This window comes from Panthera uncia, unplaced genomic scaffold, assembly GCF_023721935.1.
Source record: "Panthera uncia isolate 11264 unplaced genomic scaffold, Puncia_PCG_1.0 HiC_scaffold_258, whole genome shotgun sequence".
Lineage (NCBI taxonomy): Eukaryota > Metazoa > Chordata > Mammalia > Carnivora > Felidae > Panthera > Panthera uncia.
The window spans coordinates 41,893-56,513 of record NW_026059322.1 but is presented as its reverse complement, the minus strand read 5'-3'; the positions used below and the strand labels follow the sequence as shown (position 1 = coordinate 56,513).

The 14,621-nt window shown below is 36.6% G+C and overlaps 1 protein-coding gene across 7 annotated transcripts in view; it reads left to right on the top strand.

Moving 5' to 3' along the window:
* Positions 1–14,621, top strand: part of LOC125917846 (terminal uridylyltransferase 4) — a 64,027-nt gene that overhangs the window by 17,046 nt on the left and 32,360 nt on the right. For all 7 annotated transcript variants that reach the window (XM_049623939.1, XM_049623944.1, XM_049623941.1 and 4 more), the window contains 3 exons: positions 9,471–9,557; positions 11,502–11,605; positions 14,537–14,594. In XM_049623939.1, coding sequence (XP_049479896.1) covers positions 9,471–9,557; positions 11,502–11,605; positions 14,537–14,594 — 249 coding nt within the window. The remainder of the gene's footprint in view (positions 1–9,470; positions 9,558–11,501; positions 11,606–14,536; positions 14,595–14,621) is intronic.

Genomic DNA, 14,621 nt, shown 5'->3' with positions numbered 1-14,621 from the left:
TATGATCTTGATCTTTTTGTACTTGTTGAGGGCTGATTTGTGTGCCAGTATGTGATGTATTTTAGAGAATGTTCCATGTGCACTGGAGAAGAATATATATTCTGCTGCTTTAGGCTGAAATGTTTTGAATGTATCTGTTAAGTCCATCTGGTCCAGTGTATCATTCAAAGCCATTGTTTCCTTGTTGATTTTCTGTTGAGATGATCTGTCCATTGCTGTAAGTAGCGTGTTGAAGTCCTCTAATATTATGGTATTATTATCAATGAGTTTCTTTATGTTTATGATTAATTGATTTATATATTTGGGTGCTTCACATTTGGAGCATAACTATTTACAATTGTTAGGTCTTCTTGGTGGATAGGCCTCTTAATTATGATATAATACCCTTCTTCATCTCTTGATACAGTCTTTATTTTAAAGTCTAGATTGTCTGATGTAAGTATGGCTACTCAGGCTTTCTTTTGTTGACCACTAACACGTTAGATGGTTCTCCATCCCCTTACTTTGAATCTGAAAGTGTCTTTAGGTCTAAAGTGGGTCTCTTGTAAACAGCATATAGATGGATCTTGTTTTCTTATCCATTCTGTTACCCTATGTCTTTGTTTGGAGCATTTAGTCCATTGACATTTAGAGTGAGTACTGAAAGATAGGAGTTTATTGGCATTATGTTTCTTGTAATTGTGTGTTGCTTTTAAAGAGCTTAGACTCTGGATCTGTGATGTCTAATATGGTAGCCACTATTTAAATTGAAATTAATTAAAATTAAAAATCAAATTCCTCATTTTTAGTAGCCACAACCCGAGTAGTGAGTAGTTACATGTGGCTGGTGGCTGCTGAGTTGGACAGGCCAGATAGGCAACATTTCCATCACTGTATTGCTCTTGCACAGTTCTGCTCTAGATGGAAGTATGATATGTATAAAAATTGCCATAATTGGGAGCAGAATGTATTATATGCTGTAGTAGTAGGAAACAAAATGCAGGGCAAACAGTATTTTAACTGGGGTAGAACACAGGGATTGGAATTAATGATGTGGCATTTGAGTTGGACCTTGAACTCCTTTTTCAGATCTAGGAGATTATACACAAAAGTGTAGGGTGTATAATTTCTTTGGGAGAATAATTGGCTTAGGTTTGGTAGAGTATAAGAAAGATAATTGAGGGAGAAAAGGCTATAAAGATATTTTGGGAAATGCCTTACATAATTTTATTCAACAAACACTTATGGTGAACCTGGGATAAACCTTCACTCAACAAATATTTTTTTAAATTATTTTCTGTGCCCAGATAAGTTAAAATTTCTGATGCAATAACATTTAGTTCCCCATTGTAATATCTCCCACTTATTTCCTATCCCACCCTCTGCCACTTACCTGCTTTTAATCGCTATCCATTAGTTTGCATTCTCTAGAGTTCTATATAAATAGAATCACCTAGAATGTACTCTTTTTCTGAGTTGGGGTCCTGGCTTCTTTCATTTAGCATAATTATTTTGAGATTCATCCATGTTATGTGTGTAAGTAGTTTATTCATTTTAAAAAAAAATTTTTTTTTTTAACGTTTATTTATTTTTGAGACAGAGAGAGACAGAGCATGAATGGGGGAGGGTCAGAGAGAGGGAGACACAGAATCCGAAACAGGCTCCAGGCTCCGAGCTGTCAGCACAGAGCCCGACGCGGGGCTCGAACTCACGGACCATGAGATCATGACCTGAGCCGAAGTCGGATGCTTAACCGACCGAGCCACCCAGGCGCCCCTAGTTTATTCATTTTTATTGCTGAGTTGTGTTCCATTATATGGAAGAGCCACAATTTGTTTACCATCCACCTGTTGATACAAATTTGGCTCATTTCTAAGTTTTGATTATTATAAATAAATTTGCTCTGTATATCTATGTGCAGGTCTGGGAATGGATGTACATTTTGATTTCTCTTAGGTAATACCAAGGCATTGAATAGCTGGTTTGTGGCACATTTTTCCCCCACAGCTTTATTAAGATACAATACAGTACATTTGTTTTTATTTATTTATTCATTTATATATATTTATATGAGCTCATGGATATTTTATACTTTGGGTTATTATCTAATACTACTTTTTCTTTTGCTCAAATTGTTCCAGATTTGGCCATTGGGAATTCTTTCAGTTGGTTCCTGTGACTTATACTCCCATCAGTGTGTGGGGGTTTTTTTGTTTGCTTGTTCGTTTTATTTTTTATTTATTTTTTTTTAGCACTTCCTTACTTTCTGGTACTACAAGATGCTCCAGGCTCATCATGTATATTTTCTGCCCCAGTCCTAGAATTAGATATGTCTCCAAAGATCCTTGGTTCCTTTTATTGGAGAATGGTGTTAGAAACCAAGATCTGGATGCTAGCGTGCTTGCTGTTATGGGCTGTTGTTGCTTCTAGGCCCTCTCTGAGTGAGAAAATTATGTATATGCACTAACTTAAATATATGCTTGTATCTATAAAAATTTCTATATGTGACCATCTTATATTAAGTTAAACATGACTTTTGTACTGATGTCTCCAACTTGAATACATTACCACATGGCTCATTCAAGTCTCTTCTTTCTGCTTATCTGTAAATTTCCCACTCCAACAGTGAAAAAACTGGCCCCATCATCTGCTACCCATTTATTCAGTTGTTACATTTAAGTACACATGTATAACATTATCAGAACTATTATCTAATACCCCTATGGGAAATAACTTTTATCAACTATAGTACTTATGCATAGTCCCTTTTGCCCTTAGTCTTACAGTGAAGTGTGTGTTTCACTTTGAGTGACATTGTCTTACACATGTAGATTCTTTTTGTCACAGCCTGCATTCCATCCTAGTCCCCAACCACCTAGACGATATTTTTAAAATTTGCCTACTGTAAAGTTCACTCTTTGTACTGCAAAGTTCTATGGATTTTGACAAGTGCATTGTATCCTGTATTTACCATTATGGTGTCATACAGAATAGTTTTACCACTTTAATAATAATAAAAAAATCACCTGTAATTCAGCTATAGGTATACCTCAGAGATATTGTGGGTTGGGTTCCAGACCACCACAATGAAGTGAGTACCACAGTAAAGTGAATTAAGTGAATTTTTTTGTTTCCCACTGCATATAAAAGTTATGTTTACACTACTCTGTCATCTATTAAGTGTCCAATAGCATTGTGTCTAAAGAAGAACAATGTATATACCTTGATTAAAAAATGCCTTGTTGCTAAAAAATGCTAACCATCATCTGAGCTTTCAGTGAATCATAGTCTTTTTGTAGAGGGTCTTGTCTCAGTGTTAATGGCTGCTGACTGATCAGGGTGGCTATGACAATTTCTAAAATAAGACAGCAATGAAGTTTGCTACATTAACTCTTCCTGTTATGAATGATTTCTCTGTAGTATGTGATGCTGTTAGATAGCTATTTTTTAAAATGTTTATTTGTGGGGGGAGGGGCAGAGAGCGACAAGGGAGAGAGAGAATCCCAAGTAGGCTCTGTGCTGTCAATATAAAGCCCAATGTGGGCCCCAAACCCATGAACCATGAGATCATGACCTGAGCTAAAGTCAGACACTTAGCCAACTGAGCCACCTAGGTGCCCTTAGGTAGCTGTTTTATCCATAGTAGAACTTCTTTCAAAGTTAGAGTCAGTTTTATCAACTTAAGTTTATCAACTTTATCAACAAAGTTATGTCATATTCTAAATCCTTTGTTGTCATTTCGACAATCTTTGCAGCATCTTCAGGAGTTCAGAGAATCTATCTCAGTAAGCCACTTTATTGCGCTTCCGTTAGAAGCAGCTCCTCATCCATTCAAGTTATATCATGAGATTGCAGCAATTCAGTCACATCTTCAGGCTCCATTTCTTATTCTAGTTCTCTTGCTCTCTGCACCACATCTTTAGTTACTTCCTTCACTGAAGTCTTGAACCCCTCAGAGTCATCCATGAGGGTTGGAATCAACTTCTTTCAGACTCCTCCTGTTTAGGTTTCTATTTTGATTTCTTCCCATGAATCACAGATGCTCTTAATGGCGTCTAGAATAGTGATTCCTTTCCCAGAAGATTTTCAGTTTATTTTGTACAGCTCTAAAAGAGGAATCACTATGGCAGCTATAAACTTACAGAATGGATTTCTTTTTTTAAGTTTTTAAATTTATTTTGAGAGAAAGAGAGAGTGAGCAGGGGAGGCACAGAGGCGGGGGTGGGGGGCGGGGGTGGGTGGGGGGTGGGGTGGGGAGAAAATCCCATGCAAGCTCTGTGCTGAACTCACAAACTGCGATATCATGACATTTAAATGACTGAGCCACCCAGGTGCCCCACAAAATGGATTTCTTAAATGATAAGACTTGAAAGTTTAAATGACTCCTGATCTATGGATTGTGGAATAAATGGATGTTGGCTTAGCAGGCATGAAAACATTAATCTTACTATAGATCTCTGCTAGAGCTCTTGAGTGCCCAGGTGCATTGTCAATGGAACATGTTGAAAGCAATTTTTTTTTTCTGCATTATGTCTCAACAGTGGACTTAAAATATTCAGTAAATCATGTTACAAACAGTTTTGCTGTCATCCAGGCTTTGTTCATTTATAAAACACAAGCATAGTAGATTACATAATTCTTAAACTCTAGGATTTTTAGAGTGGTAAATGAACATTGGTTCCAACTTCAAGACTCCAGCTACATCAGCCCCTAACAAGATAGCCTGTCCCTTGAAGCTTTGAAGGCAGGCATTGACTTTTCCTGTCTAGCTATGAAAGTCCTAGCTATGAAAGTACCTAGATGGTATCTTCTTCCATTATAAGGCTGTTTTGTCTGCATTGTTTAGTGTGGCCACCTTCATTAATGATCTCAGCTAGATATAGTGGATCACTTGTTGCTTCATCTTGCACTTTTATGTTACTCAAATGGCTTCCTCTCTTCTCTTTTTAAAAAATTTTATTTACCTCCAAGTTAGGTAACATATAGTATAATAATGGTTTCAGGAGTAGAATTTAATGCTTCATCACTTAGATATGTAACACCCAGTGCTCATCCCAACAAGTGCCCTCCTTAATGCCCATCACCTATTTAGCCCATCCCCCCTACCCCCCACCCAGCACCCCTCCAGAGACTCTCAGTTTGTTCTCTGTGTTTAGGAGTCTCTTGTGGTTTGCCTCCCTCTCTGTTTTTATCTTATTTTTCTTTCCCTTATACTCATCTCTTTTGTTTTCACTTTTTTTTAATGTTTATTTTTGAGAGAGAGAGAGAGAGAGAGAGAGAGAGAGTGAGAGAGAGAGTGTATGAGTGGGGGAGGGGAGAGAGGGAGGGAGACACAGAATCCAAAACAAGCTCAAGGCTCTGAGAGGTCAGCATAGAGCCTGACGTGGGGCTCGACCCCACAAACTGACCCAAACTTACATACACACTGCACATCTTTATCCATTCATCAGTCAGTGGACATTTGGGCGCTTTTTCTATAATTTGGCTATCGTTAATAGTATTGCTACAAACATTGGGGTGTCTGTGCCCTTTGAATCAGCATTTTTGTATCTTTTGGATAAACACCTACTGGTGCTTGGTCATAGGGTAGCTTTATTTTTAATTTTTTGAGGAACCTCCATACTATTTTTCAGAGTGGTTGCACTAGTTTGCATTCCCACCCACAGTATAAAAGTGTTCCCCTTTCTCCGCATCCTTGCCAACATCTTTTGTTTCCTGAATTGTTAATTTTAGCCATTCTCACAAGTGTGAGGTGGTATCTCATTGTGGTTTTGATTTCTGTTTCCCTGATGATGAGTGATATTGAACATCTTTTCATGTGTCTGTTAGCCATCTGGATGTCTTCTTTGAAAAAGTGTTCATGTCTTTTGCCCATTCCTTCACTGGATTATTTGTTTTTGGGTGTTGAGTTTGATAAGTTCTTTATAAATTTTGGATACTAACCCTTTATATGAGAAGTCATTTGCAATTATCTTCTCCCATTCTGTCGGTGCCTTTTAGTTTTGTTGAATGTTCTTTTGCTGTGTTGAAGGTTTTTATAAACTTGATGAGGTCCCAATAGTTCATTTTTGCTTTTGTTTCCCTAGCTTCCAGAGACATGCCTAGTAAGAAGTTGCTGTGGTCGAGGTTAAAGGGGTTGTTGCCTGTTTTCTCCTCTAGGATTTTGATGGTTTCCTATCTTACATTTAGGTCTTTCGTTCATTTTTAGTTTGTTTTTGTGTATGGTGTAAGTTCATTCTCCTGCATGTCACTGTCCAGTTTTCCCAACACCATTTGCTGAAGAGGTTATCTTTTTTCCATTGGTTATTCTTTCCTGCTTTGTTGAAGATTAGTTGGCCATACGTTTGTGGGCCCATTTCTGGGTTCTCTATTATTTCCTTGATTTGTGTGTCTGTTTTTTCACCAGTACCATACTGTCTTGATGATAACAGCTTTGTAATATAGCTTGAAGTCTGTAATTGTGATGCCTCCAGCTTTGGTTTTCTTTTTCAACAGGACTTTGGCCATTTAGGGCCTTTTGTTGGTTCCATACAAATTTTAGAATTGTTTGTTCTAGCTCTGTGAAGAATGCTGATGTTATTTTGATGGGGATTGCATCGAATATGTAGATTGCTTTGGGTAGTATTGACATTTTAACAATATTTATTCTTTTGATCCATGAGCATGGAATATTTTTCCATTTCTTTGTGTCATCTTCAGTTTCTTTCATAAGCTTTCTATTGTTTTCATCATACATATCTTTTACCTCTTTGGTTAGGTATATTCCTAGGTATTTTATGGGTTTTGGTGCAATTGTAAATGGGATCGATTCCTTGATTTCTCTTTTTTTGCTGCTTCATTATTGGTGTATAGAAATGCAATTGATTTCTGTTAATTGATTTTATATCCTGCCACTTTGCTGAATTCATGTATCAGTTTTAGCAGTTTTTTGGTGGAGTCTTTCAGGTTTTCCATGTAGAGTATCATGTCATCTGCAGAGAGTGAAAGTTGACTTCTTCCTTGCTGATTTGGATACCTTTTATTTCTTTTTGTTGTCTGATTGCTGAGGCTAGGATTTCCAGCACTATGTTGAACAACAGTGGTGAGAGTGGACATCCCTGTCGTGTTCCTGACCTTAGGGGGAAAGCTCTCAGTTTTTCCCCATTGAGGATGATATTAGCTGTGAGTCTTTCGTATATGGCCTTTATGATGTTGAGGTATGTTCCTTCTATCCCTACTTTCTTGAGGGTTTTTATCAAGAAAGGATGCTGTATTTTGTTCAAATTGCTGCTTTTCTTAAACCTCGTGAACCTCTGCTAGCTTCAAGCTTTTTGTTTTGCAGCTTCCTCACCTCAGCCTTCATAGAATTGAAGAGAATTAGAAACTTGCTCTGGATTAGGCTTTGGCTTAAGCGAATGTTGTGGCTGGTTTGATCTATTCAGACCCACTTATACTTTCTCCATGTCAGTAATAAGGCTGTTTCACTCTCTTATCATTCGTGTGTTCACTGGAGTACCACTTTTAATTTCCTTCAAGAACTTTTCCTTTGTATTCACAACTTGGCTGTTTGGTGCAAGAGCCTAGCGCTCAGCCTATCTTGACTTCTGACATGCCTTCCTTACAAGCTTTATTATTTCTAGCTTTTGAGTTAAAGTGAGAGACATGTGATACTTTTTTTCATTTGAACACTTAGAGGCCATAATAAGGTTATTGACTGGTCTAATTTCAGTAGCATGTTGTCTCAGAAAATGGAGAGCCCTAAGGAGAGGGAGAGAGGTGGGGGAAATGGGTGGTCAGTGGAGCATCCAGAACACACACAAAATTTATTAAGTTTGTCATCTTATGTGGGTACAGTTTATGGCACCTCAAGACAATTACAATGGTAGTATCAAAGGTCACTGAACATAGGTAATCATAACATATAATAATGAAAAAGTTTGAAATGTTGTGAGATTGATGGGGGGTGGGAGGGAGGGGAAGGTGGGTGATGGGTATTAAGGAGGGCACCTTTTGGGATGAGCACTGGGTGTTGTATGGAAACCAATCTGACAATAAATTTCATATATTGAAAAAAAATAAAAGTAAAAAACAAAAAAACAAAGATAGGAACAAAAAAAAAAGAAAAAAAAAGAAATGTCGTGAGAATTACCAAAATGTGACACAGACATGAAGTGAGCAAGTGCTGTTGGAGAAAAGGTGCTTGATATTTCTTAGTGTAGGGTTGCCACAGAACTTCATTTTGTGAAAATCACAGTATCTGCAAAGGGCAGTAAAGCAAAGTGTAATAAAATGAGGTATGCCTGTATTCAGCTTGCAACCACAGATGCTACATTTGTTTTTCAAAAGTTGAATATTAGTTTAAATCATTATAGTAAATTACTCCTTTGTTCCTATTACTGTATTAACTCTTGGGGATGAGTCTAGAGGAGGAGATAGAAAAGAAAAACGATTACTCTTTTTATTTTTTTTTTAATTGGTATTTGAATTTTTTTTTAATCTTTATTTATTTTTGAGAGAGAGAGAGAGAGAGAGAGAGACAGAGTGCAAGCGGGGGAGGAACAGAGAGAGAGAGGGAGACACAGAATCCGAAGCAGGCTCCAGGCTCCGAGCTGTCAGCACAGAGCCTGACACAGGGCTCGAACCCACAAGCTGTGAGTTCATGACCTGACCCGAAGTCGGATGCTTAACTGACTGAGCCACCCAGGTGCCCCGGAAAAAGAGTACTCTTAAGAATATTTGGTCTTATGTGGAAAAATAATGTGAACATAAATGGAATACCTAGAAAATTAAATGGTTAGTACAAATTGGCAAGTGCTTTGGAGAACTAAGGAAATTAATTTAAGGAGAAGTCATTGAAGGCTGTGGTTGGGCAAAGGAGTTTATAGAAAAGATCTTGACCATGTATTTGAGGGAACTGCTAGGTTTGAATGGGTCAGGTACCTCGCATAACAAGATGAGTATTGATTTAACAGGTAGGAAAAACAAGCATTTTTTGGGAGCGAGCAGAATGTCTGCAGAAAACAATATTAAATAATTTGTAGAAGTAAGTATATTTTGCAGATATTTCATAGAGAAATGATCATGTGAAATGTACATAGACCTATAAAAAATATTTTTCTGTTCTCCCTCTGCCCCTTCCTTCCCTAGTAATATTTACGATTTTAAAGTCAGAGAAGTTAACAAATAATGAAATTTAAAAAAATTTTTTTTAATGTTTTGTTTATTTTTGAGAGAGAGCAAGTGAGTGAGCATGAGCAGGGCAGGGGCAGAGAGAGAGAGGGAGTCACAGAATCTGAAGCAGGCTACATGCTCTGAGCTGTCAACACAGAGCCCGATGCGGGGCTCGAACCCACAGACCATGAGATCATGATGAGCCGAAGTCAGACGCTTAACTGACTGAGCCACCCAGGCGCCCCACAAATAATGAAATTTTAAGTAAAGAGTTTAGGATAAAAAATTGCTGACTTTTTCAGATTCTATTTTCCTTACTTTTTTCCTTTTTCTTTTTTTAGATGAGTTATCACCACCCTTTTCTGAACAACACAACAGGGAGCAAATTTTAATTGGCTTGGAAAAGTTTATTCAAAAAGAATATGATGGTATGTCATATGTTAAAAATTGATTGTTTTTGTTATAGCCACCCAATCAGAGTTTCGTTTATTTTAAAAGTGTTCATTGAATGTTATGGTTAGGTACTAAAACAGGTGCTGGGAATATAGTACCAATACAAAAGGTGAAACCTGCTTTCATAAAACTTATATTAAGAGGAGTAGACAGAGTCAACTAACAAACAGGTATACAATTTAATATCAGGAAATAATAAATGCTATTGAAGTACAGGAGTTGAAAGGATAGTGATGGAGTAGTTCTCTCTACTATTATGGTAGTTCTCTGATAAAGTCACATTTGAAGAGAGCCATGAATAATATGAGGGAGCAAGTTATATGAATGTCTAAGGAGAGAACATTCTAGAGAGAAAGAGTAGCAAGTACAAATACTCCAAGGTTGAATTATGTTTGGTATGCTTGAAGGCCATGCAGGAAGTCAGTGTGTCTGGAGTGGAGTTGTGAGGTAGACTGTAATAGAAAGATGAGGTCTGAGACGTAGTCTAGAGATTGAGTCATTAGGGCCTTATAGATGTTGGTAGAAGGACTTTGAATTTTGAGTGTCTAATGAGAAGCTTCTGGAAGGTTTTAACACTTAAGTGGTATGATCTGAGAGAATAGAGTATGGGTCCATAAGAATAGAAGCAAGTGGAACATTTAGAAAGCTGTTGTATACATTCAGATGAGACATAATAACATCTGAAAGAGTCAATGAAAGGGGGTCAAATTTAGGACATATTTTGAATGTAGAACTAATAAGACTTGCTGAAGCCTTACATGTTAGATACGAAGGAAAAAAAAGGTGTCAAGGACAGTTTCAAAGCTTTTACCTGAGTAGTTGGGTGGTACTGTTTAACTGAGATGGCAAAAATAGGAGAAGGAATAGGTTTTGGGCATGGGGATGAAGAATCGAGAGTTTTGTGGCCAAATATTTTAGGAAATGATAGAGTTGATTTATAATGGAATGAATGTATATTATGAAAGATCTGTTATATAAGATTACATTTTCCATTATATTTGCTAGTATATACAGTCCTGATCAAATCTAAGTCTGTTATATTTAGCTTATGCACATTTTTATTTGCTGATGAACATAGCTTCTTTCACGTCTCTCAGTTGCCATTGAAATTTCAAGTTGGACATCAGAACTGAATTGGACGATTAGGTTTTGAAAATGTAGAATTTGTTTTTTAACTGTGTAATCTACAGGAATTAATATGGAAAGATATCCAATCCAGTTAAGGTACAGCTTGTTTGAAGTGGTAGCTGTTACTGGCTGACACTAAATATGAAAGGATAATCCCATCATAATTTATATCAAATGGATTAATCACTCACTTTGGGAGGAGAATTAATTCTATGTACTTAGGTGATATTTGTAAAACTACTTGAATTGTGCCCTGAAAAAACTAGTTTACTAATTTCTAGGAGGTAAATCTCTAAATATTAAACTTTACTATTGGTAGTGTTGTGGAGAATGAAGAAAAGTGATGAATTTATGAGTTAGTTACATTGAAAGCAGCTAATGGACTTGGTGATTGTTTGGATGTAGAAGCTGAGAGAGAGTGGTATTAAGAATAACACATATATTTCTGATGTGGGCAGTTGGGTAGATAAAAATACTATTTGCTGAGAATAGGGATTATAGGCGCAATAGTAGGTTTGAGGTAAAGTTGAAGGTTTAGTTTTGACTTGTTGAATTTATGATGTCTGTAGAAAAATGTAAACAGCAGTTAGAAACATGGGTTGTGGGAACTTGGGCAAAAGATCTGGGCTTTAGATGAATGTTTTGGAATTTCTCAGTATATCTGGCAATGGAAGGTAATTTAAGCTGTCAAAGTGGACAAGAGCATCTTGTGTTAGTCCATTAGTAGGTAATAAAAGACTTCTCTTTCCTACGAATTATAAAACTTTTGACTTTTGTTTTCCTTTACTTAGAAAAGGCCAGATTGTGCTTATTTGGCTCTTCTAAGAATGGATTTGGATTTCGTGATAGTGATCTGGATATTTGTATGACCCTGGAAGGCCATGAAAATGCAGAGGTAAGAGCTAGTGTCTGGAAAGGGATGTGGAAGTTTATTTTCTTCCAGTGGTGAATATATTTGAAATTATGTATGTAGTATTGATAAAAATATATGGTACCATTCTTTGTGTAAATATATCAGCAATTGTAGTATTTGAAATGTAAAAGCATTTAGCACTATCATTTTAGAAGACATTCAAATCTCTAAGTAAATTTACTGTTTCAATAATTTTATATCATGAAAACAATGTCACTGAGTTAAAAGTGCTTTGTATTGAATTTTTGGGAAAAGTTAATATACCATAGAGTTGTAGTTTTTTCCATTAGAACCAATGGGAAGCTGGTGCTACACTACGAGTGAACATTGATCTCACTTTCTGTCTTTTCATATCTCTTCCGTTAAGTGATATCTTTGTATCACTAAAGATAGAAAATAAAGGTGGGCATCTAATTTATAAGTAGGTTGTATTGTACAAGTTAATTAGAATTTTTGAGCAATTAGAAGACATTTTTTTCCATAAAGCATTATTATAAATGTTGCATTCTAGGATAGCTTTTAGTAAAGAAACGCATTTTGGGTGGGAAGGGGAACTAACAGTTATTGAGGCCTCATTTCATTCTTAAAACCACCTTCGAGGTAGATAATTTCCCCCATTTTACAGATGAGGAAACTGAGGCTTTGAGAGATATACTGACTTGCCCAAGTTCACACAGCTAGTAAATGTTCGAGCCGGGATTCGTACCCAGGTCTGTCTGACTCCACAGTTCATGCTCTTTCCATTGTATCTCACTGCTTCTCTGTAATTTATTTAACCCATAATGTAGCTGAAATTTAGTACTAATAGTACTGTAGAACCTAATCACTACTTTTGGAATTTCACTGTGAGATGCCAGGAGCAGACCTTCCCCCAGAGCAGTCTCAGCAGTGAGAGTGGGTACTTGTGCTTTCTTTCTTCGTGTATCAGCCTTCAGTAGTGGGAACAAGATTGTCCAAGCTCCACTAAAGAAAGGGACTGATTGGACAGGGAAGTATCCCAGGCCTTCCTAGCAGCCACTAAAAAGGAGGGGATCCCTATAGTTGCTCATTCCTTTAGGAACATAGCTGTTGGAATTTATGTTTCAAGATCAGGGACTGCTTGCAAGATTGGGGTGTGGCCAAGCTTCTGGCATCTGTAGTGGTGTCAGTATAGAGTGTTATTATAAAAGAATTCAGAATCATGTACTGTGGGTTTCTGAAAATTTTTTCAAAAGGTGGCTTTTAAATTGTTAGAATCAGAGTAAAGATGGCAGAACCATAGTAAAGATGGCAGAGTAAACATGTCTGGTTGATCCTTATTTCTGGCCCTTAGAAACTGCTTCTAGTATTAACATCTTATTCTTTTTTTTCCTTTTAATTAGTTAATTCTTTTTAGGGAGAGAGAGAGAACGTGCATTTGTGTGCATGTGAGTAGGGGAGGGGCAAGAAGGAAAGGGAGAGAGAGATTCTTAAGCAGGCTCCATGCCCAGTGCAGAGGCTGATGCAGGGCTCCGTCTCATGACTGTGAGATCATGACCTGAGCTGAAATAAGAAGTTGATGCTTAACCAGTTGAGCCACCAGGTGCTCCTTAATATCTTATTCTTTAAAAAATGGAAAAGTTGTAAATGTTTTAGTTCTCCTTAACTAACTTCTGCTCGGTGCCATCTACTTGGAAGTAGGCTTCCCCTCTCCATTTTGAAGAGCAAGAATTGAGGGAGTAGGAAATGATTTTACCCAGGGAAGAGGTTAGGGTTTAGATACCTTCTATGTAAAATTTAATAATCAGACTCTAGTCACTAAGGGTTTGTCTGTTATATATATAATCTGTGCCATTAACATTGGAAAGTTGAAACAATAAAAAAGATTAAATTTGCTTCTAGATGAGCCATAGTTGAAACTTATAATTTAGCATAAATTATATCCTTACATAATAAAGAGAAAAATTATCTCTTATTTTATTATGTGTTAATTAGTAACTAAAGGTTCCCTTGAAATCCTCAGGTTAAGTTGTAATAGTTTCTGGTCTCTTATAGCTAAAAAGAGCACGTTAGGGATAAACAAAAGTGATTTCAGTAGAAAGTGTGGGCACTGATGTATATACCATTCAACTTAATCCATTTAATTTATAATACCATTATCTCCCTATTCCTTGTATCACGGTTATTGTCACATTTCAACTCTGCTGTCCCTGGTTTTAAAAAAATCAATATATTTCAATTTGTGGGGGTAAGAATTTTCTTGAAAAAGTAGATTGTGTAATAATTGGATTACTTTTCTTTTCCTCATCAACATAGTAATAATAATAATAATAATAATAATAATAGCTCACAGACTTAAAGTGCTTATTTTGTTCCAAGCATGCTGCTGAATGCTTTCATACATGTCTCGTGTAATTCTTCCAACTACTTGGTAGGGTAGACATTTCTCATTATCTTGATTTTATAGTATTAGGCTCCGAGGGTTAAGGATTCACAGTCACACAGCTAGTTAATACTTAGTTGAAGATTGTTTGTCTAAATTCAGAGCCTATGTTCTTAATCACTGTACTGTTTTACATTCACCATATCCATCCTTAGTTACATATTCACATATTTGAAAACAGTATTCTCTTGTCTTTGTGCTTCTCACACTTTAATGTGGATGTGAATTACCTGGGAATCTTGTTAAAATGCAGATTATGATTCACTAGATTGGGGTGGGGCCTGAGATTCTGTCTTTCTGTCAAGTTTCCAGACGATGCTGATACTGCAGGTCTATAGACCACATACTTTGAGTAGCAAGGGTATATTTGTGTACCCTTACATATATATAAGTAGAGCTTATAGCTAGCTGGAGATTTGAAATGCTAGTATTAAATGCTTCATTACAGTAGAATTTGCACAAGGCCAAATTGAGTTAGACAAACTTTATTATTTGTTTCTTTTGTTTTTTAGAAATTAAACTGTAAGGAAATAATTGAAAATTTGGCAAAAATTCTTAAGAGACATCCAGGTATGAATTTAAATTATAGCTTTAAAA